The sequence below is a fragment of the Corvus hawaiiensis genome, chromosome 21, assembly GCF_020740725.1.
Source record: "Corvus hawaiiensis isolate bCorHaw1 chromosome 21, bCorHaw1.pri.cur, whole genome shotgun sequence".
Taxonomy (NCBI): Eukaryota; Metazoa; Chordata; class Aves; order Passeriformes; family Corvidae; genus Corvus; species Corvus hawaiiensis.
The window spans coordinates 1,964,341-1,990,342 of NC_063233.1; the positions used below are offsets into that span (position 1 = coordinate 1,964,341).

Genomic DNA, 26,002 nt, shown 5'->3' on the forward strand with positions numbered 1-26,002 from the left:
ATATCTGGCCTGACCAACGTGACACACCAAAAATGCCTTTACAGGAATTCCTGATCCCATGGAGAGATTGTTACAGCAGGCTTTGACTTGTTGTTTTGCTGGATCCTCTCCCTGTGCCCTCGGCCCAGGCTGTGAATGGAGTGGACAGGGTACACTGCACACTCCACAGGTGAAGATGTTCCTTCTTCTACACCGAGGTGATTCCAGGTGAATTCTTCATGCAGGACTCAGTCCAGATTTCCTTTGAATTCCCCCAAAGGCCAGGCCTCAAGGAGGAATTGGAACACCAACACAGCAACTTGGTGTTTCAGAAGCATAGCAAAAATTCAGCAGCTTTTTAAAAAATCTTTTTCTTTTAGATCAAAGTTTCTGTATTTGGGTACCTAAAATTAGCTAGCAAAATAAGTGACATTTTATTCAGAGATGCAAAATTTCCATTGATTTTAATGGATTCAGCATCCCAGAAAACTAGGCCACTTATTTATGTACCTACATAAGCATTTGAATCCCTAACTTGAAGGAGCCAAGTTTGTAAATGATGACCTTATGTTTTAAAAATCATGAGACAACTCTGCATGCATCAGTCTGTTATTCCCTTTATTTCTGTCAGCAAGGCTCATTCAGAGGTAGATTTAAACTGTAAAATGTGCCTTTAAAGTTTCCTGCAATAAGGTCTCTTCTATTTAGCAAAACACTTAGGCACAGCTTAATGTCTTCCCGAAGAGAAGCACATGAGGGAATCGAGGCTAACAGCTTCCTCACCGCCCTCCTTGAGATGAGGAATGAATCTCTGTCTCCCCACAGAAAATTGCTGATCCTGATGGGAATGGCTCAGCAGCCTTGAAGACTCTTTCTGCCTCATCACTTTACCCTAGGAACAGACTAACATTGCACAGTACTTGGGTCTGCAACGCACAGCAAGGTAACAACACTGAAAAAACACTCCACAGGTGTTCCAGGCCAGGCTGGACGGGGCCTGGAGCAGCCTGGGACAGTGGAAGGTGTCCCTGCCCATGGCAGGGGGTGGCACTGGATGGGCTTTAAGGTTCCTTCCAACCCAAAGCATTCTGTGATTCCAGGATTCTGCAGGGACGTGTGTTTCGTGCAGGGCCAGGGTGGAGGGAGGGAAAGGGGCAGCAAGAAGCAGCAAGACCCCAAGCAAGAGGTGTTCCTGGGGAGAGCAGGTGTAAAGCAGTGAGGCACCAACCCTTTGCTGATGCAAACCCTCAACCCCTTCCTTATCTTGTAACTTATTTCTTTTAATCCTGTGCCACTGAATGCCCCTCAGTAAACTGCCATGTGGCTGCTTAAGGAAAGAGCTGTATAATTTACCTCCGATTGTTTCAAACACTTGGCAGGAAACAATAGATAAAAACTGACAGGACTTTCACAGTTAACAATGCAACCTAATGAAGTGAAATACTGCTCAGAGAAATATTGTGACAGGTATCCATGGATTCAAATAAAGGAAAAGACGTGGTCGGGTAGATTGGGCTCTGCAGTCCCTCAGCCCTGACTGTGAAGTCACCAGATCTTCCTTCCCTCTGTCTGCTCTTGTGTCGGGCTGGTTTGGTTACACAGCACTGAATGCAAGTTTGTCAAAGCAGGGAAGTTAAAAAATTTCCCAGAGAGGAGCTAAAATGAGTTGAGCTCCATTCTGCCACATTTCCACATTCCTGCAGCTGTTTCCTGCAGGAGTTCACCACTGGAATGCCACGGACCATGGGAGGGGAGCAACGGGGGAAAGCCCTGGACTTGGACAGACACAGAAGCAGGACTGAGGTGCCAGCAGGAGCATTTGTGTGCCGGTGATCACAGGGACAGCACCACAGGAGCTGGGCTCGGGGGCTCCTGCCTGGCTCACTCCTGAAGGCACTGGCAGGATATCGAACTCGGGAGGAAGAGTTACTGCCACTGCAGACAGCCACAGGCACTTTCTATTTGCCTTTATCTTACAAATTGCAGCTCAGAGCCTGAATTATTCAGAGCAGACTCCACTGACAGCTCCTTGGAGCAGGGGGGACACAGACACACAGATGGCGGCTGCAGTTTTCCCCTGCGCAGGCGTATCCCGGTTCCCAGGGGCTTTGGCTGGACAATTAGCGCAATTTGTTAAGCAGGCAGGAGGCAGCGAGGTGGAGCACACCGTGCTGGGCAGGCAGACAGGAGGGAACCAGCCCCTCTCCTCGTGGTGCCCTCAGAACACAGGATGCTGAGATGAGCTGCAGCCAACCTGCCCTGGCCCGGGACAGACGCCAGGATGTATGGGGCTAGTTACCTGCGGTGTCACCCACCGGCCTGGCTAAAATGGCATTAGAGACCCCAAGGAAACTAACGATCAAAAGCACTGTCAGGGAGCTTTTCCCTGTTGTGATCTTCCTGTGGGCAAGGTAAGATTGTCTTGGTGTGCTGTGAGGAGCTTCTGTGCACAGAGCAGGATCAATAACCCGATGATAAATCTATCTGTATCTATATATACACACTGCTGACTGTGCCACAGCCCCGGGTCACCCCTCACAGCAGTGTTTCTGGCTGCTTGGTCACCCTCCATGCTGCCAGCCTCCCTCTGCCTTGGCCACAATGGAGAGAGACATAAGGCTGTAGCTTTCCCAAAACATCACAGGCAAACAGAGCATCTGGACTTTGAGGCAAGTTAAACACTAGGAACTAATTTGGTTTCCATGGTGAAGGACTGCAAAGTTTCACTTACGCTAGGAAGAATGGGGGGTTTCCATTTTCTGGCCTCAGGTAAAAGTGTAAAGAAAATTACATCTGGATGGGAGTGGAGACAACTGACTGGGAGAAAACTACAAAAGAAAATAAAGGGGGGAAGTGGTGCAGCTCCAGCAGCGCTGCCTGAGTACCACCAGTGTGATGCACCCTGGCCAAATTTTTGTTATTATCTGTCCAACTCTTTCACACAACTCAATAAAGAACACCCTGACCTACGGTGGGAATATGCTCCAGCAGCTCTGAGGAAACAAGCAGGCGAATCCCTGGAAAGGCAGGAGAACGGGAATTATGGGGTGTGGAGCCAGCACAAGCCCCAGGCAGGGCTCAGAGCCCACTCTGCCCCCTCTGTCCCAGCCCCTCAGCCCAATGGGCAGATTCTCTGCATCTGTGGCCACACTCTGCCCTCTGCACAGAGGGAGTTTATCTGCTCTGGACAAACCTAGAGAGGGAACATTTTAAAAAGCATCTGGTCTGCTCCCAGCAGTCCCCTCCAGCACCAGGATGCAGCATTCCTCAATACTTTTAAGCTAAAACTGTTCAAGGGAATGTGAGACATGCCAGACTCCGTATTTCTAACAGGAGCTGACACTGCCAGCACTGGAAATCAGATGGGAAGAAGTCCTCAGACAAGGAGACTGATTAAAAAACATAACTGACACTGGCAAATAGCTTAAAGGATTTAAACCCCACCAAATTAAATCCATCCTCAACCCAAAAATAAAACATACAGAAAATCTTTACTTTTATACAAGTCAAAGTTAATTTAAAGGCAAGGAAATACTCTAAAGGCCACATGGATTTTTCATGTATCCATGCACCTGATAGTCAAGGCCCTGCTTTCAAAGTGCACTTGAAATTAATTTACAATGTACTGATGTTTCTGAACTCACTAAACTAGAACTTCACAGGAGAAGGCAAATGGGGGCAACTGGATCAGATCAAATACCATTTTCTGGGTGGCAAGAGGGAAGAATCCTCCTGCCTGGAGCACTGAAAAGATACCAGGAACTCTTTGGAGCAGCTGCCCCTCTGCCCTGCCCCGAGTCCTGGCACCCCAGGCACCAAAGGCTCTGGAGATGTGTCTCCACTGCCACAGGAGCGCTGTCCCACAGGCAGGTGAGGCTTGGGACTGGCACAGCCCAGCCCCATGGGACACCCCCACTGCCCCACAATTCCCTGCATGGCACAAACATTCCCACCGGGAATGGCACCGGTTTTGTCTTTCAGCCTACTGTTCTCTCTGGGTTAACCAGAACTTATGTTCCATTCACAGAAGAAAATCATTCTCCGTGTGAGAAAACACATAGCAGGCTTGAGTGTAACACTGCTGTTACCACACCCCAGCAAAGATGAAAGAAACAATGATAATAGTAACCAAAAGTTTAAAAAATCTCTATGCATATTTCACTATGACAGAGATTTGCATGTTCATCTCCAAAACTGGGTGAAAAGTCTTAAAATACTGGTTTTGCTATTTTAACTGTAAACACAGGAAGCTTTTTCTGTCTCTACCTACTCAATGACACCATTTCAAGACTTTTTCTACAGTTTCATTACACAAAAAGGGGAAAAACAGAAGGAAGGAAAGAAATAAAGTCCTGTCTTTTAACTAGTGAAAACGCAGTCAAAGTTACATAACAATTCTATGAAAGTGGGGGATGTTATTAGCATAGGGTGAATCAGAGGAGGTTCTGGAAGAGCTGCACAGGGCAAGTGACCCTGTGCTGTGTCTGGAGCCAAGAACAGTATTCCAGGAGGGAATCTCTCTGAACCAATGTGTTTGAAGGCTGCAAACAACCTGGATGTTCAGTTTGGTGAGTCACAGCTTGTGGCAGCCCATAAAGACTTTTGTGTCTGCTGTGACTATGATTAATCTCTCAGATACAGCCCCAAAATCAAAGTTTCAAAGGCCCTTGGCTGCAGCTGAGCCATGACAGCACTGCTTGGGTCCCTGGGGAATTAATGCTTCAAACCTGCCCCTCCTGCAGCTGTGCCAAAGCTGCCACTGGCTCCGAGGGACAGGAATGGGCTGCAGAGGGCACGGACAGAGCTGGACTGTGCCAGCAGCTGCCTTGTGTCATCCAGGGGGACTGTCCCTCACTGGGAATACCAGGGGCTGCTCCCTGGGAAGAGCTCCCAGCTGCGAGGGATCAGGGGCACTGGAGTTCCCGCACTGATTCCCTCTCCAGTACCTCAGCCCAAGCCCAGAGTTTTGCTGCAGCCACCACAACACAACCCACCACTGCCGTGTCCTCTGGGTGCCATTAATAAATAATAAATGAAAAAAAAAAAAAAAAAGAGGGAGAAAAAACCTATCTCCAATGTTTTGGAGCACACTGAGAGGCCAACAGCAGTGGCAGGCACGAAAGGAAAAGTCTAAGGGGCTGGGCTCTGGGGAACAGCAGCTTTGCAGTGTCACAGAGACAGGTTTGCCTGGCACTCGCTCCTGCTTCGCTAATGGGCCTGGTCTCATTGGGACTGAGGGTGGAAGAAATCTGCTTCCCATCAGTTTTCCTGCGCTTGGGCTGTGGGAAGTATTATTTCTTGGAGGATCAGGCAGTTTATTGGCTAGGGACATTTCTAGTGCATTTATTTTGTTGTTGTTGTGAATTTGGATTAGAGGCATCTCCTTCCTCCTGACAGTTGCTGGCAGCATGCTGTAAAAATATGATTAATTAAAGTGTGACTATGAATCCACTCAGAGGCTTAGAGTTTTACTCCTCTTAAGACTAAATAGAGAAAGGGCCACTTAACCAAGTTCAGACCTTGAAGCAGATTTCAAAGTTCACTCAGTTTAGCTCAGCACAATGAGGAGGTTCAACCTTCAATATTTAAAAGCTACGAGCCCTTGGAGAGAAGAGACTTCTGCTTTTGGTCCAATCCCAAACACAGAAATAAATAAATAAGAGATAATTAACCAAGCCACGCTCAGAAAGGACTCCAGCAGCAAGGCAGAAATACACTGCTCACCTGGGGGATCCTCCTTAGCCTATGTGACATTTTTACCTTTGTAGACAGCTCAGCCATGGAACACATGCAGCCCTGAGGTTTTAGATTAAAACAACACACTCTGGCTCTTGCTCTGCAAGAAGCCACTGGAAATCCTGGAAGACCTTCAAAACTGAGCAGCGTAGTACTTGAAAAAGAGACACAGCTTGACTAAATTGAAAAATCCGAATTTCCTAACATGGACTTAAAAGGTGCCACTGAATCATTAATGACTGCAAGATAGAGCTGGCTCAATCTGAGCAGGGCTCAAGGTCTTCTTTTGAAGAAGTCAAACTTTAAAAAAAATAAAATAAGAAAAATGTCTGCTACATTCCAAGGTCACAGAGGGTTCCATGAAACTCTGTATCTCTCCCAACTCCGACTTCCTAAATGACAGTCACTTTTGAATCCGGAGCACCCACTTCAACCGAGCATAATTAGCTGGGGAAGGAAAACATATCAGCCTAAAAGAGTCTTTCTCTAACAAGAGGTTGTGAGGGGCAATGCGCTGCAGATACAGATGGAAAATGGGGCTATTTATTTATTTCAAGAGCACAGAATAGCTATTCATTAAATGTTACTTTTAAGCTGTTTGGTATTCAGACTTTTCTGACTGACAGACAGCCTGGAGGGCCGGACTGAGAATGGGAAGCATGGTTTTGTTGCTTACAGGTATCCTTGGGGTCATTCCCAGCCCACTTTTCCAAGCTCTCACGCTAATTTCCCACCACCAGTACTATCTTCAACCCCCACAGTCAGTTCCTCGGCATCACTAATTCTGTTTTAGACAAGAACCCAGGCTACAGTAAAGCCCCTAAACAGATGAGCTGTTAGGCAAAGAGGTCAATTTAGATGGTCTAAGACTGAAAATGTAAATTTGAAATGAAACATTTAAAGTTTGGGTGAGGGCAAAAAAATATATAAACTCTTTGAAAGACTAGCCATTATTAGAGATTATAAATCTGCATGCTAATTTATGGGATTGCTATTGATATTTTCTTTCTAGTTCAGTTTTTAGCCCTTTTCTTGCATGCAGATAAATTCTAGTTAAGAGCATTGTGATGTGCAGAAGGCTTAATGGAACAGAAACCCCCTAATATGCAATGTAAGGATCTCAGGTTCATTAATAGTCCTAGGAGCAGCTCGTTTAATAGTTTATTTCACAGGGCTGAGTCCATCTGAGACACTGGGTGCAGCAGAATCGCCTTCCCACAGACGCCCTTTGGAATGTCCGTGCCAGGCTCCTGTGGGGATGGAGCTCATTTCAAGGGCATTCTTCACCCTCAGTCCATTTACTGGACAGGTAGAAACTGCAGAATCCTGTAAAGGTCTGTTTCCCAGAGATCCCAGCATGATCTGTCCTCTCTGCAGGCATTTTAATAAGAAAATGAAATGAATACCCAAACACTCTGCCTCTCATCAACCATTGATTCACCTACTGGCAGTTTCAGTAATAAATTAGATCAATGTAATTATTGTGTGTGCACACAGATGTCAAATCACAATCACTATGATCAGATCAGCTGGGTGTTTCCTAGAAAAACAGTATTTATCCATATTTGGTAGAGGAGAGAATGTGCATCTGCCCACCCAAACTCAAAAGAGACAAGTTTCCCAATGAGGTTTTGACACTGTTTCATGGACTAAACCCTGAAAATAACAGATTTTACTCTAGGAAATGAACACATTATTTTTCTAGTTCTGTGCTCTACCCAACCACTTCCTCTTCAATAGATCCAACTATGGGAAAGGCCAAAAATTCCCCAAACTTTGTAGCTTTCAACGCACTGGAACAAGTCAATATTTTGTGGGTACAACACCCACCTCTGGTAGTGAAAGGCAGCAGCTGAGCTGACAGAGAGACCCCAGAGGAAAGCACCAAGATCCCCAGAGAACAAACCCTGTCCCCAGGACATCCCCACAAGAGGCACCCAGACATCCTTCCCCTCCTCCCCCAGCCCTCCCACTCCCTCATAAACCTCCCGGCTCTCAGACCCAGATGGGATCCTCTGGTGCCACTGGGAAGCAGAAGAGACCTGTTGGGTGCTTGACTCCTCCAGCACATCCTCTGGGCAGGCTCAGGGATGGGGAGCTCTCCCTGCTTCTCCAGGCAGCCTGCTCCGACTGACACATGGGTGCAGGCAGGTGAATTCCCGACACCTGGATGCCTGCATCTTCCCACCTTTTCTTGTGTTTACCTGTCAATTATCCACCCTAAATTCTTTCACCTCCCCCCTGTTGACACCTCTGAAATGCATGGTTATGAAATTCATCCTCTGTTATCTGTCAGCGACCCAGATAATAGCACTGCCTGTGCTGCACGCTCCCTTCAGCATCTCGAGAACTTATCCTTATCCAGCCAGAGCCGTTTCCCAAGCTCCGAATCCGATGCTATCGGGGCTATGTTTAGATCACACATCAGGGCCTCGTCAGACGCCGTCCCAAGGAGCATCCACCAGGGCCCAAGCCTACTTTGCTGCCTCCAATTTAGCTTGTTAACCATTCCCAAAAATGAGTATATTTTAATTACTGTTTTCTGAGAATTGGGATTATTTTCCTTCTAAATATATTCGTCTGATTATCTCCAGGATGAAATTCATTTGGTTAATTACCATCTTTTTAATTTGTTTAAGACTGCGTTTCTGTTTCCTGTGCTGTAACACCTCCCTGCCAACTCTGCCTGCATTTATTCAGTGTCTGACAGATTCCCATCTCAGGGAACAAACAGAAGGTTTCCATACAAAACATGCAGCGCCCCGAGCCTTGCAGGCAGCCTGTGATCCCACCTGAAATCCAGGGGAAGGGAGAAGCAGCACTCAAATGTGAGCCCCTCTCAGCCTCTAATTCCACTTCCAATCCATGTACTCAATCCAAGCCCTCCTGGCAGACACCCCTTTATGTAACATCTCATTCATCCCCCAAACCCCAGCAGTTTTGTACCTGGATTATTCTATTGTCATCTTATTACTACCCCAAAACAGCAACAGACAAATTCCAATTTCATTACCAAGATCTCGATTCCAGTCACTGACGTATTTATTGGAAGAACCCAAACGTAATTTTATTTCCAGTTTTTTAGACTGTCCCAGTAATAAAAAATAAAATCTTCCGTGGGTAATGCAGATGAGACCAGTGGAGACATTAGGAGAAATTTCAGATATTCTTAAGCCAATAGAAACACCTCCCAAAGGGAAAGGTCACGGCACCTAATTAAATTATGTACATGGACTTGGAGTGCAGAACACCAGGAGAGCATCCAAAAGCTTGGGAAAAGATGTTTACATGGAGAACACTGACTGTCCCAGCTGGGTGGACATGGAGCTTCCTCTCCCCATGACCTCAGCCAGGCTGATCCCCTTCTCAGTTTGCAGGGATTTTGCACAGCAGCTCGGGAGGCTCTCCCAGGGCTGCCTCGAGACCATGGCTGTGCCCCAGCACAGCCCCTGGGCCACCCCAGCCTCAGCTGCATCCACGTTTCTTTTCCATGCCAACATATTTCCATCTTATTCAGAAAGCTGTTTGTCCCTTAACAGGGCACATTTTCCAACCAGCTTTGTTGTTCTGCAAATTATGGGCTATAAAGAATTAATGGTGGAATATAAATCAATTTAGTTCACTGAGAGAGTGTGTGTTTTATGTGGTAGAGGTTTTCAAAGAAAAGTAATTAGTTGATTTGGCATTTTAATCTTCAGAAAAATAAAGAAGCTATTTTTCTCCTAAGAGGATGTGTTTGAACACATAAACATATGCTGCTTTTTCTGAAACTATATTAAGAAGTATTATTTATTGGTTAGATGTGGCTGATAGCTATTTCTACTGTCTCAGGAAGATGCTTTGTGATAACGATTTCACTACAGGGACTTCACTTTCCAAAATACCTGACTAAAGGCTTTAAAAAAAAAGCCAGAGAGGTCCAGTTCCCTTCTCTCCCACATCTGTCCCTTTCCCAGGGACGTCCCTTTCTTCCCCAGGTGGTCCCTTCTAACGACGGTTTCATGGAGATTCCACGACCACAGGGCTGACCTGTCCCAGCGGCTCATCCCTCCATGGCTGCACAGGGACTGTCCATCTGGCCACTTCCATAAGCAGCAAACAGGCACCAGGGAAGCTAAAATCCTTCTGTGACGCCTGTGTGTGTGTGAGGAGCAGCCAATCCTGCTCTGCCCTGGAGAGCCCGAGGAGCTCAGGCAGAGCCCGGGATGACGGAGAGCAGCAGCCACCTCCCGGGGACTATTGCATAAGATGCCTCCGCTTTGCAATTCGTTCTCTCCCTGGCTGCAGCCCGAGTGTCTGAAGCCAAAGGGCTGTTTTGTGCTTTGTGAGAGAATAAGCCTGTCCCACTGGTGAGTCTCATTTGTCCTCTCCATGTCCGTGCCACACAAAAAAAGGATTCCACCTTCCTCCCTTTGCTGAATTTCCCACATTAACACCCCGGGTGTGTTCAGTAGAGCCAAAGCAAAACCAGCCAGCCAAGCATCTGAGTTTGCTTTCCCCCTGCTCCCCCATAACAACTCATTTAACAGCAGCACAGCAATTAGAAAATCGATATTCCATTCAGACATGACTGTTTCGGCTGCAGCATTGCTTAAGAAACATCTCTCGCAGCCCCATCTTTGCCTGGACAAAGGATAAGGCAGGAAGGACACCCCGGTGTTGGGAGACCTGATTGATTTAAGATGATTTCCCTTAAAGCCCACACGGTATTTGCAGACTGTTCCAGGTACAGGCAGTGTGGAGATGACATTCTCCTAATAAGCAGCTCTGTGCCAGGAGTGTGCATATAAATACAGCTGCAGAGAAATGCAAGCTTGCTTTCTTGTTTAATATCACACCACCCACCTGAATAAAACAGAGCTTGACACATGTCATAAGGAATTACTGGAAGAATGCAAGGCCCTTAGGCACCAGAGTCCCATTTGTATTCCAGTCGTATTAACCAAAAATAAAATAAATAAGTAACAATCACAGCTTTGCCATGAAAGGATTTTCCAGCCATTCAAGCACTTACTACGATGCTGCTACACACTCCCGTGCTGGAAGTGCAAGGGCAGCAAAGGGGAGGGAAACAGAGACAAAGCAAAGAGCAGAAATCACAACAGAGAAATTAGTGAGATCTGCTGCTTTGGAGCTCATGCTGGAAGGACCAGCCTGGCCCAGCTCAGCCCAGCTCAGCCTGCCTGGCCCTGCCGTCTTCCCTGAATTCTATAATTAGTAACAGTGATTACTCCAGCAGGATTCAGAACTCTGCCCATCTGCAGAGTCCAGGGTGGGAGCAGCCTGCTTTGTTTTCATGTTATTTAAAATAAGAACCGTAATTGCCAATTGTTGTGGGGGAAAACCACTCCCTTATGGAGACAGGCACGATGGAAAGCACTATGTGGGCTCCGCCTTTCCGAGCCACTAGGGAGAACGGGAAAGCAAAAATTCCCCAAACTCTGAGCAAACCCACCCACCTTCCCCAGAAAAGTGAAAATCAGATATATGGTTACTAAATTAAGTAGCAGGAACTCCTTTTGCAGGGAACACGAGTGCTGAAAGCCATCCAACACAGGCTTCCCGAGTCCATCCCACATAGCAATCCCTGGTTTGTTTGCCTGTGTGTGTGCTGTTGTGTAAGCCATAATTATGCAATCTCACAGTTTAGCACTGAGGACATTCCCAGCTTGTTCCAGCTCAGCAGCACCTCATGGCCATAACAGAAAAAGCGAGACTTTTTCTACAAATTTATTGACATGGAATAATGTGACCTCTTGTAGCACGGAAAAGGGCAGTGCAAAGATGAGCTCCGGGAAAACAGGCCACTGCTGGCCAAAATTACCAGCAGTGGACTTCTAGTTAATGCAAAATGAAGCCAACCATGGCAGGGACATGTGGAACCTTTAAACTGGTCCATGACGAGGTTTCTATAAATTGGATGCCCTGACACAGCAAAGTGGGAGCTCTGTGACCTCAGGAGCAGCACGACAAACAGCTGCACAGAGAGGCTGCACAGAGAGGCTGCACAGAGAGGCTGCACTGAGAGAAAACATTTCCCAGTGCACTTTTTGATGGAAATGGTAGATAAAGACCCTGGACAAAACAGCCCATCCCCAGTCATCATCACAAACTGCTGCATCTGATGACTTTTTTTCAATTGGGTCATTAGTCACCCAAATAATTTTTCAACAACAACAACAACAACAACAACAACAACAAAAAAAACAAAAAAAACAAAAAAAAAAAAAAAAGAGAAGATTTCTCAGTAGACTGTTCAGGTGAGACAGAATGAGTCTAATTTTGAAGATTCACAAATAGTTGTAAATAATGGTCAGATACCAGGAATAGCTGTAACCAGTGTTTCAAACTATTTAATCTCCAGAGGTATACAATGGGTTTTGAAGATCTCTTTATGTTAATTCATTTTTGGAGCTGAACACAGCTGGGAGGAGTCACTTTCTCCAATGTATTGTACTGACACCCAAGTGTTGTTCTTTATGTACCAAACACCAGGAGCACAAATCAAATTTAATCCTGTGCTCTTTATGCACTGACATTTATAGAAATAAAAACGTGTCAGAGGAAGAAAAGTGTCCACAAAACTACTCAGGGCTGAGTGATGCTTTCTCAGCTTATCAGTGACAGGGGCTGTGGTTTCAGCACATCACACGGCAGGAAATCAAAGTGCCAAGATGCAGGCGATACAGCACAGCCTGTTCTGGGAGCACTGACACTGCTCCAGCCTGGCACTTACTGCAGGACTGAGAATGCCATGGGCTGATTTGGAACAAAGTAGGATAATGGGCTGGGAGAAATGAGGGACTGTGAATTATCACAGAATCCCAGACTGGTTTGGGTTGGGAGGGACCTTAAAGCCCATCCAGTTCCACCCCTGCCATGGGCAGGGACACCTTCCACTATCCCAGGGTGCTCCAAGCCCCGTCCAACCTGGCCTGGGACACTGCCAGGGATCCAGGGACAACCTGTGCCAGGGCCTCCTGACCCTCACAGGGAAGGATTCCCTCCCAATATCCCATCTAGCCCTGTGGTCTGTCAGTTTGAAGCCATTTCCCCTTGTTCTATCACTACACACTCTTGTAAAAATCCCTCTCTTAAATGTTTAAGGGAACTTGATACTTCCAAAACCTTCAGACTTACAATTGGACTGGTGGAATTATTTAGGTCAAGTCATGCTTTGCATGTTAATTTGAAAAAATAATCAAATCTAACGTGTGTTTCAGAATGCCAATGCCAGGACAGCCAGCCCAGGAAATTATTGATGAGCTTTCAGACAGGACTGAAGCAATTAAGAGTCACTTTTGGTTGTCTGAAAGAAGCTTGGTGACCTGAGTCCAGCTCTGAGGCAGAGAGAGGAGATCCCTGAGCTGTCCTTCAGGGCCACATTCATGCACAGGATGTTTTTTTCCCATTTCTTAAAGTTGTTATTGGAAAATGTCACTATTCATTGCCGAGGTTCCCAGGATGCAGCAACTCTCATTACACCTAAGCCTCCTCAGCACAAAGCAGCCACTGATAACCTGGATGTATTTGCTGCAGCTGCTGTTCCAGAGGCTGCACTCCCGTTCGGTGGGGGGATTCCCATCATTATTGGCTCTGTTATTTTGTATCTCGTTCCTCTGCGTAATGCTGACTCCAGATCCCTTCATTTTAACAAAAGGATGTGTTCCTCTGACACGAGCAGGGATGAGGAGTCTCAGGGATAGAAAGGGATGCTGGAGGAACGGCAGCAGGTCATGGTTTTCCCTAGGCTGAGGGCACGGGAGCCCTGGAGCCCCTGTCCCTGCTGCTCCCAGATGCCCAGAACAGACTTGCCAGTGCTTCCAAGGCAAACAGGTGGAGAAAAGATGTTTCTTCCAACAACATAATACTCTACATGAGCAAACACACAGAGTAGGGAATGCCTCAAAGTGATAAAACCCATGGAAAACAATTCAAGAGGAGTGTCTTTAGCTGGAAAAGACAAGGAGACTTGACAGGACAAATTATCAGCAAATAATGCATGGTAAAATCAGGAATGAATTGCCTGTTTCTATTTACTGTCTTTTCTAAAATGGCCAACGAATAGATAATAAAGATGAAAGATAATGGAGTTTAATAGATGAAGAACTGTCAGTGCTATAAATTATGTATCAGACAGTGTCTGTCTGAGGAACTCGTTGATACAAGATGTAATTGAGACCAAAAACTTCACACCAGTCAAACAGGATTATTGTTATTTCTTAAGACAATGAAACTTTTTCTACTGTTCAGAAGAGAGAACAAAGCTCTCAAGTCAGGGAATAACAGAGAGCTGGCCCTGGCTCCTTGGCCACCCCTTGGACGTGCTGGAGTCCCTCTGCTCCTCCCTCCCTGCTATCGCAGTGTGTAACGGAGGGTGCGTGGAGGCTCTGCTGTTGTGTGAGAGGTTGGGACTGAGATTAATGAAGTGAGGGAGAGCCTTACCTCAACATGGGTGACTTTATCTAATGAGGGTGAGACACCCTGTCTGGGCTGGCACAGAGAGAGAGCTTCAGATATAAAGGCATCAAGGCAAACTTCTCTCAAGTGTGTGTCAGAGCAGGTACAAGAGGGCCGCGGTAATGAAAAAAAAGACAAATAATTCTTTGCCCTTTTCTTGCAGGCTTCACTCAAGGACTGGAATTGCTCTATGAATACATATCACAGAGCTGCCAACAGACTCAGGAGGCAGCAGTGTTATACAAAGATCGTAAGCCATGCTTAAGAGACGAGAGTTAAAAAAGACTCCAGTGCTGCAGTCAGCTGATGAATTTTCCTATCTTATATCTTCTGTTAGAACATGTTTAAACAGAATCAAAATTATTGCCTGCTCTGTAGGGCTCAAATGCCCGTGTAAGTGAAGCTGGGAGTAACTAGTCAGAGGAAGAAGGACTGAGGCGATTAATGTGAGCTACACTCACTTCCCTAGATGGCTCAGAGAGCTTATAACAGAATTGGGATGCTGGAAAGCAATTAAAAGAACTAACTTAAATAAATCTCCAGTGCTGAAGGTTTGCCAGCATATACCTCTAAATTCTCCTCTGATGCAACCAGGCCCCTTCCTCCAGGGATGTTCTAACAAGCTCTCAGACATCAGGATAATTATTGCAAAGTGTGACCCAGACTGTGGTTACTGGTATAATCAAAAAACCCCTCGAGGTTTCAAAATTAGACACAGTCTCACCGGTGGAGCAGAGTTTCCAACTCTTGGTAACAGTGTTGTAATGACTGAACTCCCAATTACACTGTCTGAGAGGGGAACAGCCCCGGTGGCTGGGGGTGATGTTGGGGCTGTGGGGCTGCCCACCCAGATGGGTTTTCCTTCTCCCAGAGAGGATTCCTGGCAAGGAGCACACTCCAGGAGTAGCAAGGGGAGACGAGAGGTAAGAGCTCACAGAATCACAGAATATCCTGAGCTGGAAGGGACCCACAAGGATCATCCAGTCCAGCTCCTGGCCCTGCACAGACACCCCAGCAATCCCATCCTGTCCCTGAGAGTGCTGTCCAAACGCTCCTGGAGCTCTGGCAGCCTTGGGGCCGTGACCATTCCTGGGGGAGCCTGGTCAGTGCCCCACCACCCTCTGGGAGAAGAACCTTTTCCTGAAATCCAGCCTAAATCTTGCCTGGCAGAGCTTCATGCCATTCCCTCAGGATGGAGAGAGACAACATCTAAATGCTGTTCTTGTGAGAGTACGATTTGACTGGTGAAGTCCCTTCTCCAGCAGACCAAGCACTGCTGTTCCCTCACACCATTTTCTAAGGAGAACATGTTCCTCTGATATTTCAACTTCTCAAACTGAGTGTTTGATCCCTTTGGGAAGCTTAAGGCCTGTAGTGGATTTGCTGGTTTCTGGTGCACAGGGAACTTCCACTTCCACTGCTGGGATGTAAAGCCTTGCTTGGTTCTAACACGCAATCTCCAATTTAAGCAAACAGGGAGCAAGGGAAGAAATGAAATACTAATTGCAATCCAAATTGCTCCATCTTCCATCCACCCCCTGCCAACCCTGCTCCCTGCTCCCTAATCCATAAGGTCTGAGTGATGATCAGTGAATAATTAATTCGGGGGAGCTGGAGAGGGTTCCTGCAGAGAGCCTCTGCGGATGCAATATCCCGTTCAGGAAAGGCACCAGGAGCATCCGGCGGGGCCTGGCGGAGCCTCGGGGTGCCCAGCACCCTCCAAGGTACCCCCTGCACGTGGCCCTGTGTCACTCACTAATTACACCTTGCTGTAGAAGCGCTGTGCTCACCCACACGGACCTGCACAAACAACACGCACTGCCACCTTCCCTGGGAGCACTGGGGGAGGTGAGGAGGTGCCACGATCCAGGGAAATCATGGACACTGCCATGCCATGATTAAAACTCTTCACATCCTGATGGCACTTGGCCTTGCCTGGTGCCCGGGAGGATTACGGCCAGGCAGAGGATAAACACCAGACTCCAAGATGAGCAACAGCAGCCCTGAGCCTTTCATTGCAATCCTCAGAAGGCAGGCATTGGTAAAAACTCTGCTCTCACCAAAAGAATTTAACATATAAATCCTTCTCTCTCTCTCTCTCTCTCTCTCTCTCTCCGTGTATTCCCATCATCTAAAGTGCTACTATATAGCAACAAACACATCCCTAATGGAACAAATCTCCCCACACAGCCAGGACAGCAAAATATTAATAATTCAAGGTACATAGAGCCGAGTTATGTAAATCACTTGGGACCTGCCGCAGGCCCGCTCTGCACAGGGATTCCGCCGGAGAGGCGGCACTGGGGGCTGGGATGGGGTTGTGGGTAATCCCCCCTGGAGTGGGGGAGGCAGGGTACAGGGCCAGCTTAATCCCAGAGACATCTGTAAACGTGAGCAAAGGGCACAGCCTGACAGAACAGCTCTGGCTTTCTAATTCCTACTACATTTCCATCATTTGGAACGAGGGTATGCCACCCTCCTGCACATTATCAATCACAAGGCATGCCACAGCGCTTTCTCATATAATTACTTATGTAACACACGTGGATTAAAGCTAAATTCATATTTCTGGCTTTAATTCAAATCAGTTCAGTATTTTTAAACAAATTACATTTTCATTCCAGCTAAAATGCATTGGTTTAATTCAATTAAAATCAGTTCTTGCTTTTTTTCATCACACCTGGCCTGAATTGTGCGGAACAGAACCTAAGTGAGACATTCTGTAGCTGTACTGAAAATTTGAATTGTAAGCACTGCCAACCAGATAAGCACAGTGATAATATCACTATCATAAGATATCCATAGGTGAACAAACTACTTGAATTCTCACTAATAACCATTTCAGAGGCTCTACATACTAAGGTTTTATTAAAGAATATGGCAAAGAGGAAGCATATTTTTTTCCCCAGTCTGGTTTTTCCTTCCCTCCCAGCTGATGGATGAACTTGACAGAGTTATTTGGAATTCACAAGTCCTGAACATCATTACAGCCAGTGCTCTGTACAAGTCAGAGCCAGCAGTGAGCTCCAGCTGCTGCCTCCAGCTACAATCAGTGGATTTCAGTACCCGAGCACTGCAATGACAACTGGGATAACAAGGAACACACGTCAAACATCAGCATGTCCCAGCTCTGAACAAAGGCTTGGAACCCTTCCCCACCTCACTTCCATGTTCACTTGCAACTCTTTGTCCCTCACACAGATTTTCCAATCGAGATTTTGCAAGGTTTCAATAAAGAACAGAGTGGAAGTTGGTTTGAGAAGTTTTTAAAAAACATTCCTTCCTTCTTTCCTTCCTTCCTTCCAAGAGAGAAAACCATTTATTGCTAAAACTGATTGCCACTAGAAATGAGAGGAGGACAGCAAAGTGTGAACCAACATGCAATGGATCTCTCCTAGGAGATGGCAAATTCCATGTAAGAGGGAAATTGGAGGCAGATGCCAACTGGACATCCTTCCCCCAGGCCCACACAGCACGAGGGACAGGAATGGAGAGTACAGTTATACCCCATTAAATGCAGCTGCCTGTGCCAGAAACAGGCAAAGTCCCTGCTCTGCCATCTCCCTGCTTCTCTGCAGCTACTGGAGTTGGTTCGGTGCCCCAACCAAACAGAAAATCACCCCTTAAATAATCATTTCCCATTGAATCCACTTGCTGACCTTCCCAAGATCGTGTGAGGGGAAGTGGAACACGTGGGCAGGAGGCAATGGGCTGGGTAAAGCAGGACTGTTCCCCTCAGTGTACACTCAATGGTTTCATAAGGAGCAGTTTTCCCCGTGAGCCAGAATCACAGAATCCCAGACTGGTTTGGGTTGGAAGTGACCTTAAAGCTCATCTCATTCCACCCCCCTTCCACAGACCAGGCTGCTCAGGGCTGTGGGAGGTGTCCCTGCCCACCGCAGGGGGGTGTTTAAGCCTGGGATAGAAGTATCTCAGTATCTATTGTAAAGAGATGATATTTAAAAAGAGAAGAGTCTAGAAGGAGCAGAAAGCATCCTCTGGTAGAAAAGCTGCAGCGATGGCATTTTCTTTCTCTTTTTTTCCTTTGAGGTTATTGACATGAAGAATAATGCTAATGTAATTGCACTGAAATTCATGCACATGAAAACCTCACCAGGGCCAAGTCAGAATAAATGGTCTGTTTGGAAACAAAATGTTGATGCAAGGAGTAGCAGTTCCTGTCTTCGACCTGAAGAGTATCAAGACACCACGGGCCACAACGCAGCGGAACTGTCACCCTGGCTCAGTCTGTGCTCGAGGGACACGAGTGGAGCTCTCTGCTTGTTGCCCTGAGGTGTGCACTGCTGCACCACCACATCCCAGCTGCCAGGCAATGGCCACACAAGTCAATAATGTGTATTCAGACTGGGAGAGCAGCAAAATGAAAGCAAGCATCCTTGTATCCATTAATCAACCTGATCCTTGGCCATGGAGACAATGCCTCGCGATTGTCGGCATTTCCCAAACATCCCTCACACGCTAACCATCTGCAGCTGGAATACAATGCTTTGATTACAAACGTCAAAAAGATGGAGCAGAAAATTAACTTCTCCTTATTTAGTAGGTTTGGAGAAATGTGCCTTCACGGTACACTAATTCAGTGCCCTCAGTATGAAAACTCCCCATTACGATGTCTTGTCAAATTAGAGCCGACGATCCAGCGATGTCATCTCTCTCCTCACACAACGCTCTATTTTGTAATTAAGCAGGACAGGGAAACAATGGCCTTGCGTATAGAGAAAAGGTCAGGGATGCAAAACATATTTTTGCAAGCTAATTGTAAGATGCATGAAGCCAATTATCCCAGCAGAGCCGCATATGCCGAAGCAGGAAGGATTTTCTAATTTTGCTCCGTGACTCCGAGTTGAGTCAATGCACTGGCTGCACCCCGTGGGGCACAGGGCTGTCAGGAACCAGTGAGTGCAGAACTGGGAAAAAGGCTGGGAAAATTCTGCCATGATTCTATGATTCTATGAAAATCACTCCAGCCTCTTAGCCCTTCCCTTGGCATTTATTACGACTTGAAGAATTACCAGGAGTTCATTTAGTCAGTAGTGACAGGTATTAGGCATGACCCCCTGTTCAATTAGGAAGTTGGTTTGAACGTGTAGGATAAAGGGAAGTGTCTCTGTATTCCTTTGAGAACGGGGAACACATTTACCTCAGGCCTCTGATACAAGTTCACAGGTATCTGCAAAAGCCAAATTAACAAGAGGAACAGTTGAGACCTTGCTGCTGCCTTGGGAGAAGCTGAAAGGCCCCACGTTGCTTTCAATCCATCTCTGTCCCTCTTGGAGTTATTAAATTATGATTTTTGTTTCTTTCAATGCCTCCCAAAGAAACCCTTTCAAAATGCCCTCTATCCTTAACAACATTCTCCTTTTTAAAATGTCTAAACTTCCTAATACCACAAGAAGAAGATGAGGAACATCACAGTTGATGGAAAGAAATGATAATTTCTTCCTGCATCTCTCCTTCAAAGCAGCTCTCGCTGATTTTACTCCAGCCTCTTAACACAGCCATTAATTAGAGATCAGTAATTAACTTTCTGGTTCAAGAAATATTTTGCAAAGGAACCCCATTAAAAGGCTGATTTGCATATTCCAGGACAAAGCAGCCTTGGTATAAATGCAGGTACTACACAAGGCCAGTCTCAATTCTGAGACTGTCCTTGAATCTTGGTTTTCTGCTGAAATCTGTTCTCTGATGTGAGGACAGTGGGGACAGGAATCACCCCTGGCACAAGTGACATGGGTCCTGCTGGATGCTCCTGGCTGTGCAAGATGTTTTATTCTGCATTTCAGTCACTGCTGATGGGGCTGGATGGTTCCCTGCACAAACTGCACGGTGTTTCCTCACAGTATCTTCCTTAGAGCCCGGCTGTCCGTAGTGTGGTGTCAGGGCTGCCCTTCAGGGGATCCCCACTGGTGTAGGTTTTCCTACTCAGACAGCTTCCCTGGATAATGCCATTTAAGCAGGAGCCAGAAGAGGAAGCAGCTCTCCAGCACTTGTTCACACAGATCTGAAAGCCCTCCATGCATTCTGGGGTCTGCCAGTGTCCTACTTCTGCAGGATGAGTCATTCCTCTTTCCAATTCCAGAGGAAATAGAGCAACTTCTTCATCCTTCGCCATGCAGCACTCACCAGATTCTCATAAAACTTAACCAATTTCATCATGCCTAAAAATATTTGGCATATCAGGTTTGTTGGGAATAAACAAATGGTAATTAGATCCCCAAGAACTCCCAAACTGAGTTTGCTGCAGGAGCACAGACGTTCATCAGTTCCTGATGCACCAAAGTAAGTTTTGTGCATGTGGAAAGCCCCTCTACAACAGACAGCATGGACACCACAGTAGGAATTAAATGTGTTGCAGTACATGACTTGTACAATTCCTCTTCCCTCTGGGGGTTAGAAGCAAAAATTTTGGATGGGCTAAAAACAAAAAGGAGTTTAAAGAGGAAGTCTCAGTAGTGCAAGTTACTGCTGTTATTAATGCAGGGCTGTACTCCTTCCAAGGCTGAGGCTCATTTAACAATCAGCCATATGCTCAGGCTTTTGTAGTGCCAATAAAAGCTTAAATGGAACGTTATCTCCTGGAATTATAAAAAAAACCAAAAAAACAACCTTGCAAAATAATCACAAATGTTGGTAATCCAGAGTCCCTTAGCATTAAATGGATTCTAGGTGCACTGAGGAAAAGCATCCCCAGCAATGATCAGTTCAGGGATTACATTACCATTTCCCACCAAATCATGACAATCTGAAGGCATTTGTCCCACACAGTGATACTGTGGCCCTGCCCTCTCAGTGCTGGTATAAAATCACCTTTGCCACCACAAGAAAACAATCAGCAATGCATCCCCACCAATAATTAACAACTGCAGCAGAACAACCTTCTCTCCCTTCTCTGGCTCTGCTCCCTGTGCTCCATGTCCAACCCAGAAATTTTCTCCATCACAAATTTTGTAGGAGAAATGTGGGTCCAATTAAGAAAAATCCATCTGCCAAATGCTTGATTTGTGGCTGATTCCAAAGGCCACTACAAAGCCAAGCATTCAGCGCTCCACGATAAAAACTTAGTGAGCTGCTGTAATAAATCAGGAGGCAGGAGACATTGTTAGCAAAAAGCCACTTTTTGGAACCCTTTTTAGCTCTAACAAGCAATATGACCAGCCAGCAAATTGAAAGAAACACTCATTCCACAATCCTCCTTTAGATCTCATATTTACATACTCTGACTGTACCAGACTAATGCACCTCTCATACAGAACGTGAGTTACACTTGCTCTGATTTTGCTTCTTTTACTCACTAGCAATAACTGTATTACTGTTTCTGTAACAGGAAAAAAAACCAGTATGCACAAGACTGGCAAAATTTGGCCAATTCTATCCGTGTGAACCCCGCAGTAATTTAGTGAAATGTATTTGTTTATATTCTCTGCCCCACACACAAGGCACATCCATGTCATTATCTGTCTGAACATGCATGTGCACAGTTCATGTACTTCATATATTCATCTGAAGGATAAACAGGACATGCAAGGAAAGGAAAAATAAAGGAAATAAGAGGCAGGAACAGTCCCAATTTAGATACAAAGAAGCCAAGTAACAGAAGCATTTACGATCTACTGTAGCTCAGTATTTCAGCCTGGAGTGTTTTGACTGCATTTACTGCACTATTCATTTCTGCTGTGGCATTCCCGCAGAAATTGGCCCACGCTCCAGAACAGAACACTGCTGTAACGGTGACTTCCACGAGCAGAGGAGTGGTTCCTGAACAATCAGCTTCAATACAAGATGGAGTCAAGAATCAAATATTTAAGAGGCGTATATTCCAATACCAAATGCTTCTGTGAAACAGTTCTTGGATTACAAGCACGACAAGCACAGCAGAAAATGCAGGAGAATGATCTGAAAGACCGGAGCTCTTTCATATACATTGTGCACATACAATGGGATGGGAATGTTCAGGAAGATAAAATTATCTTCTGTAACCAAAGCCTCGCTGCATGACTGAGAGGCCCAGCTGCTGCTTTTCTTTCACCTCTCTGAGAGCAACAGTCCCTAAGGCCAAGCTCTCCTGCAGAGGACTCCTGCTCACCTGACAGATCTGACACTGCCATGGCAGCGAGGGACTAAGAGCCTGCTGTCAAAAGCCACTGAGTCTCAGTGTCCTGCAGCTCAGGGATGTCTGTGTATCACAGAGGAAGTGCATTTTTGAGTGATGCCTGCCTAACAGAAGGTCTAATCTCAGGTATCATTAAGGTATCATTCATTTTCAGTTTCTCATACTCATATAAGCAAATCTTTGGTTATTTGAGGCTGCCAAGTGCCACCTCTCCTCTAAGCCACCCTTTCAGCTCTACACTGCAAACACATTGCAGCATTCCCTGAGTCTCTTTAAGGAGAAGTTGCAGTACATCTGGCTCTCTGGAAGCCCAGCCAGCTCCGGGGCTCTTGTGCTGGGAGGGCAGGGAAATTACAAGGCTTAATTTGGGAAAATGACTCTGGCTGCAGGGCTGGCCAGAACAGTTAATTCCCATATCCTATCCTGCCAAGGCACAGAACAAAACAAAACTCATCCAGGTAGAAAGGAAACATTGCCTAATCTGCCTGTTCTCCCAGCAGAGCAGCAGCACCCCGTAGGCACATTCCCGGCCACCCGGCTCCGCTCGCTTCCCTCTGGAACACAGTGCCCTACTTCGAGCGTTTGGGAAAACTGCAGCACAGGAATCAAATCAACTCTGTCTGCCCAGATAGTAATCCCTGAAATCTTACTCGGCACTAACCACCACAATCACTTCACTTGCAGAATCCAGAAGGAAAAAGCCTAGGAGGCTGCAATAGGTCAGGTAAGGCAAAATCCAGATTGACAATTGTTATTTGCGGGCTTCAAAAGCTCACGGCCCCTCCAATGAGTAAGTACAGCTAAGACAAAGTAAGTTGTCATTCCTTTTCAAAGTGAAGCATTCACTCAATGGGTTCTCAAGTACCTGGGGTATTAAACTGCCTCTGCTCTGAACTGGTTACATCAGGGTATGTCCAGCCTGGTGGAATTTTCAGATGCAGACTTTTCCTGGCACTTCAATATTTCTGTCACTCCCCAAAATGATCTGTGTAAGGTTGAAAGATCTTCCTTTTGGAAGCAAACCACTGGTCTGTTTCTGTGGTTGGTAAAGGAATCTGTCTTCCCCAACCATGACCTTGATCTGCATGTGAATTTCCACATGAATTTACCTCGAACGGTGCCTGTCTGATGCTCACACTGACATAAATCTACACATACATAAATACACACAAATCCACTAAAGAGCTGCTCTCCTTTCTAAACCAGCTGAAGAATAAACCCAAGATCTCATTTCTCTTTTATTTTACTCCAAATTTGCTCCAATACTGGCCATCCCACGTGAAATGCTTTATCAGATCCATCTGCACATTCCCTGCAACACATCCCTCCTGGACTGAGCTCCTGTCATGGCTCAGACAAGCAGCAGCTCCAGCCACACGCCGAGGCTCCATCTCCGTGTAATGACAGCAGACAACGGCGGGATGGAGACGGATGTGTGTGAGGAGGAGACAGGCATTTGGGGAGATTATGGTTGTTATTGTTCCACGGTATTGTTCCTACCGTGTGTAACCCAGTTGTGATCGGTGCAGTCCAGTGTGGGAGCATCCCTCCACTCCCTCCCTCACCTGCATCAGTCGGCTCTGGCTGCTGCATCTCCGTGCTATTTATATGCAGGTGCATCAACTTAGGATTTATTGAGAAAGAGAAAGCAGAGCAGTCAGGCTTCTCTGCACCTGGAATTTAACCTGAAAAGGGAGGGCTTGCACCGCATCCTCAGCAACAAATTAAAACTACCCCTCTTGCAATTAACCAAGTCTACTTCTATCAGAGATGCAGCCCTTGCTCTGAATAAGATAAGCAAGATCTTAACAAGAGCTGGAAAAATCAGTATCTTCCTTCTCTCTCCCACACCCTCCGCGAAACATCCCCTTACCTTTCATGGTCCACACTCCTGAAGCCAGGTAAAATGTGCCGGAAGCTGCTGTTCCTATCGAGCTTCGGTTGGCTCTTTGTCCTTTTGATGGAGCCTTTAAGCCGACGGCTGAGGAACCCCTGTGGGGTGAGACAAGAATACTAAATTACAGGGCAGAGGGGAGCGGGGAGCGGGAGCGGTGCCGCCCGTGCAGCCGGGCACAGCGTCCCCGGCAGCTCCCGCATGAGCGGCGCTGGCAGCGCCTGGCGTCAGCCAACATCTGCTCCCGGCGCTCCCAGGCCGGGGCTGCGGCGCGCGAGACTCCCCGAAGCCTCCGTTGCCCTGGCAACCATCAGCTCCCATAAAAATCCCGTCTGAAAGACAGGACTGGCACATCGCAGCTCCTGACGGGAGCAGGGGCTGGGTCCGGCCGCTCCAGCCCAGACGCCACCCACGCCGAGCCGCCGGCACACGGGAGAGCTCCGTTACCTGCTCGAAACCCCCCGGATTCGCGGCCATGGCCGGCACAGCCGGGCTCAGGTGTTTCAGCTACATGGACGGAGCTCCATAAAGCTCGTCCGAACACCGCCTGTGGGCTCGGGGCTACAGGCACCACCTTAGAGAAGAAAGAGACGCTCGTTCCTTCTTCTCCGCCGAACCTCCTCCCTCACGGAACATAAGTCACGGCTCCTGGAGAGCTCCACAGCAAAGCCAGCACTAAACGTTTTAATAGCAAAGCTTCTAATGTGTTATTTGCTTATTGTTAGGAGTTAATGTTCTACATAATCTGAACATTACATTTAATCTCTCCGCTAAATAAGGCAATAAAAGTATAATACTACTGTGCTGGCCGGTATCTACAGCGCATGAGAATGGTCCGAGAGGGTCAAGCACTTTGGCCAGAGAAAGTGGGGGGCCATTTTAAAGAGAAACCAGGATTTTGGGGTGAAGCCTGAAGGCGTGTTCCTTTTAGGGACCATCACACTAAAGAAACAGATCAGCTCCACATAAACAGCTCAGCAATCCCCGCAGAACCTGAGGTTCTGCACACACCGCTTCCCTTCCCCAGCCCCAGCAAAGGGGCAAGGTATTCACGGATCAAGCACAGATTCTGACACGCGTAAGGAAGGAAACGTGAGAGTACCAGAGCAGCATCCCAGCCATGCCCACAGTGCACCCCCTGCTCCAGGCAGGAGCCTCAGGAGTTCCTCCACTCAACATACAGGAATGGATCCTTAGCAGCTCCCTTTTATAAATGAATACCTTTAATATGTCTTGCAGGGAGATAATCACAGTCTAACTTCTATGTAGCCTGTCATTTGTTCATGCCATTTAAACACTCCTTCCCCACCTCGGATATTCATGGCTCACATTATGTCTTTCTCAAGCTGCAAAATCTCCCCGGGCACTCTGTGTGGCTCTTGTTATGGTAGTGACTTTCCTGTTCGTAAGTGCACCAAGAATTTCAAACATCTAGATAACCAAAGGTGTTTCACATTTATTAAGTGCCACTTCACTTACAAACGAGGTATGTAACATGCATTCATGTGAACTGAATATTTCTCCGGGAGCTATTTGCATGACTGAAATAGCAGGAGGTATAAAACACAGGCCATCGCATTGTACACTTTGTCATCCTGCACAAAGACAACGTGTGAGGTAACAAAGGCCTTTTCAAAAGGGTTCTGTCCCTGAGAAATACCTTTAGAGAATTTTATAGTATAGAGAAAACACGGCTGTGAAAAGCAAATTTGAGGATTTGCATTATCTAGAGCATTGTTAAGATATTTCCCTCAGTACTCAGACCTTAGCCAGCCTCCTACTCATCGTATCAACGTGCTATC

At 46.6% G+C, this 26,002-nt stretch overlaps 1 protein-coding gene across 8 annotated transcripts in view; it reads right to left on the reverse strand.

Moving 5' to 3' along the window:
• The window catches only part of LOC125336553 (DAB2 interacting protein), a 164,028-nt gene that overhangs the window by 74,669 nt on the left and 63,357 nt on the right, over positions 1–26,002 (reverse strand). For all 8 annotated transcript variants that reach the window (XM_048325124.1, XM_048325125.1, XM_048325126.1 and 5 more), the window contains exon 3: positions 24,180–24,298. In XM_048325124.1, the coding sequence (XP_048181081.1) occupies positions 24,180–24,298 (119 nt within the window). The remainder of the gene's footprint in view (positions 1–24,179; positions 24,299–26,002) is intronic.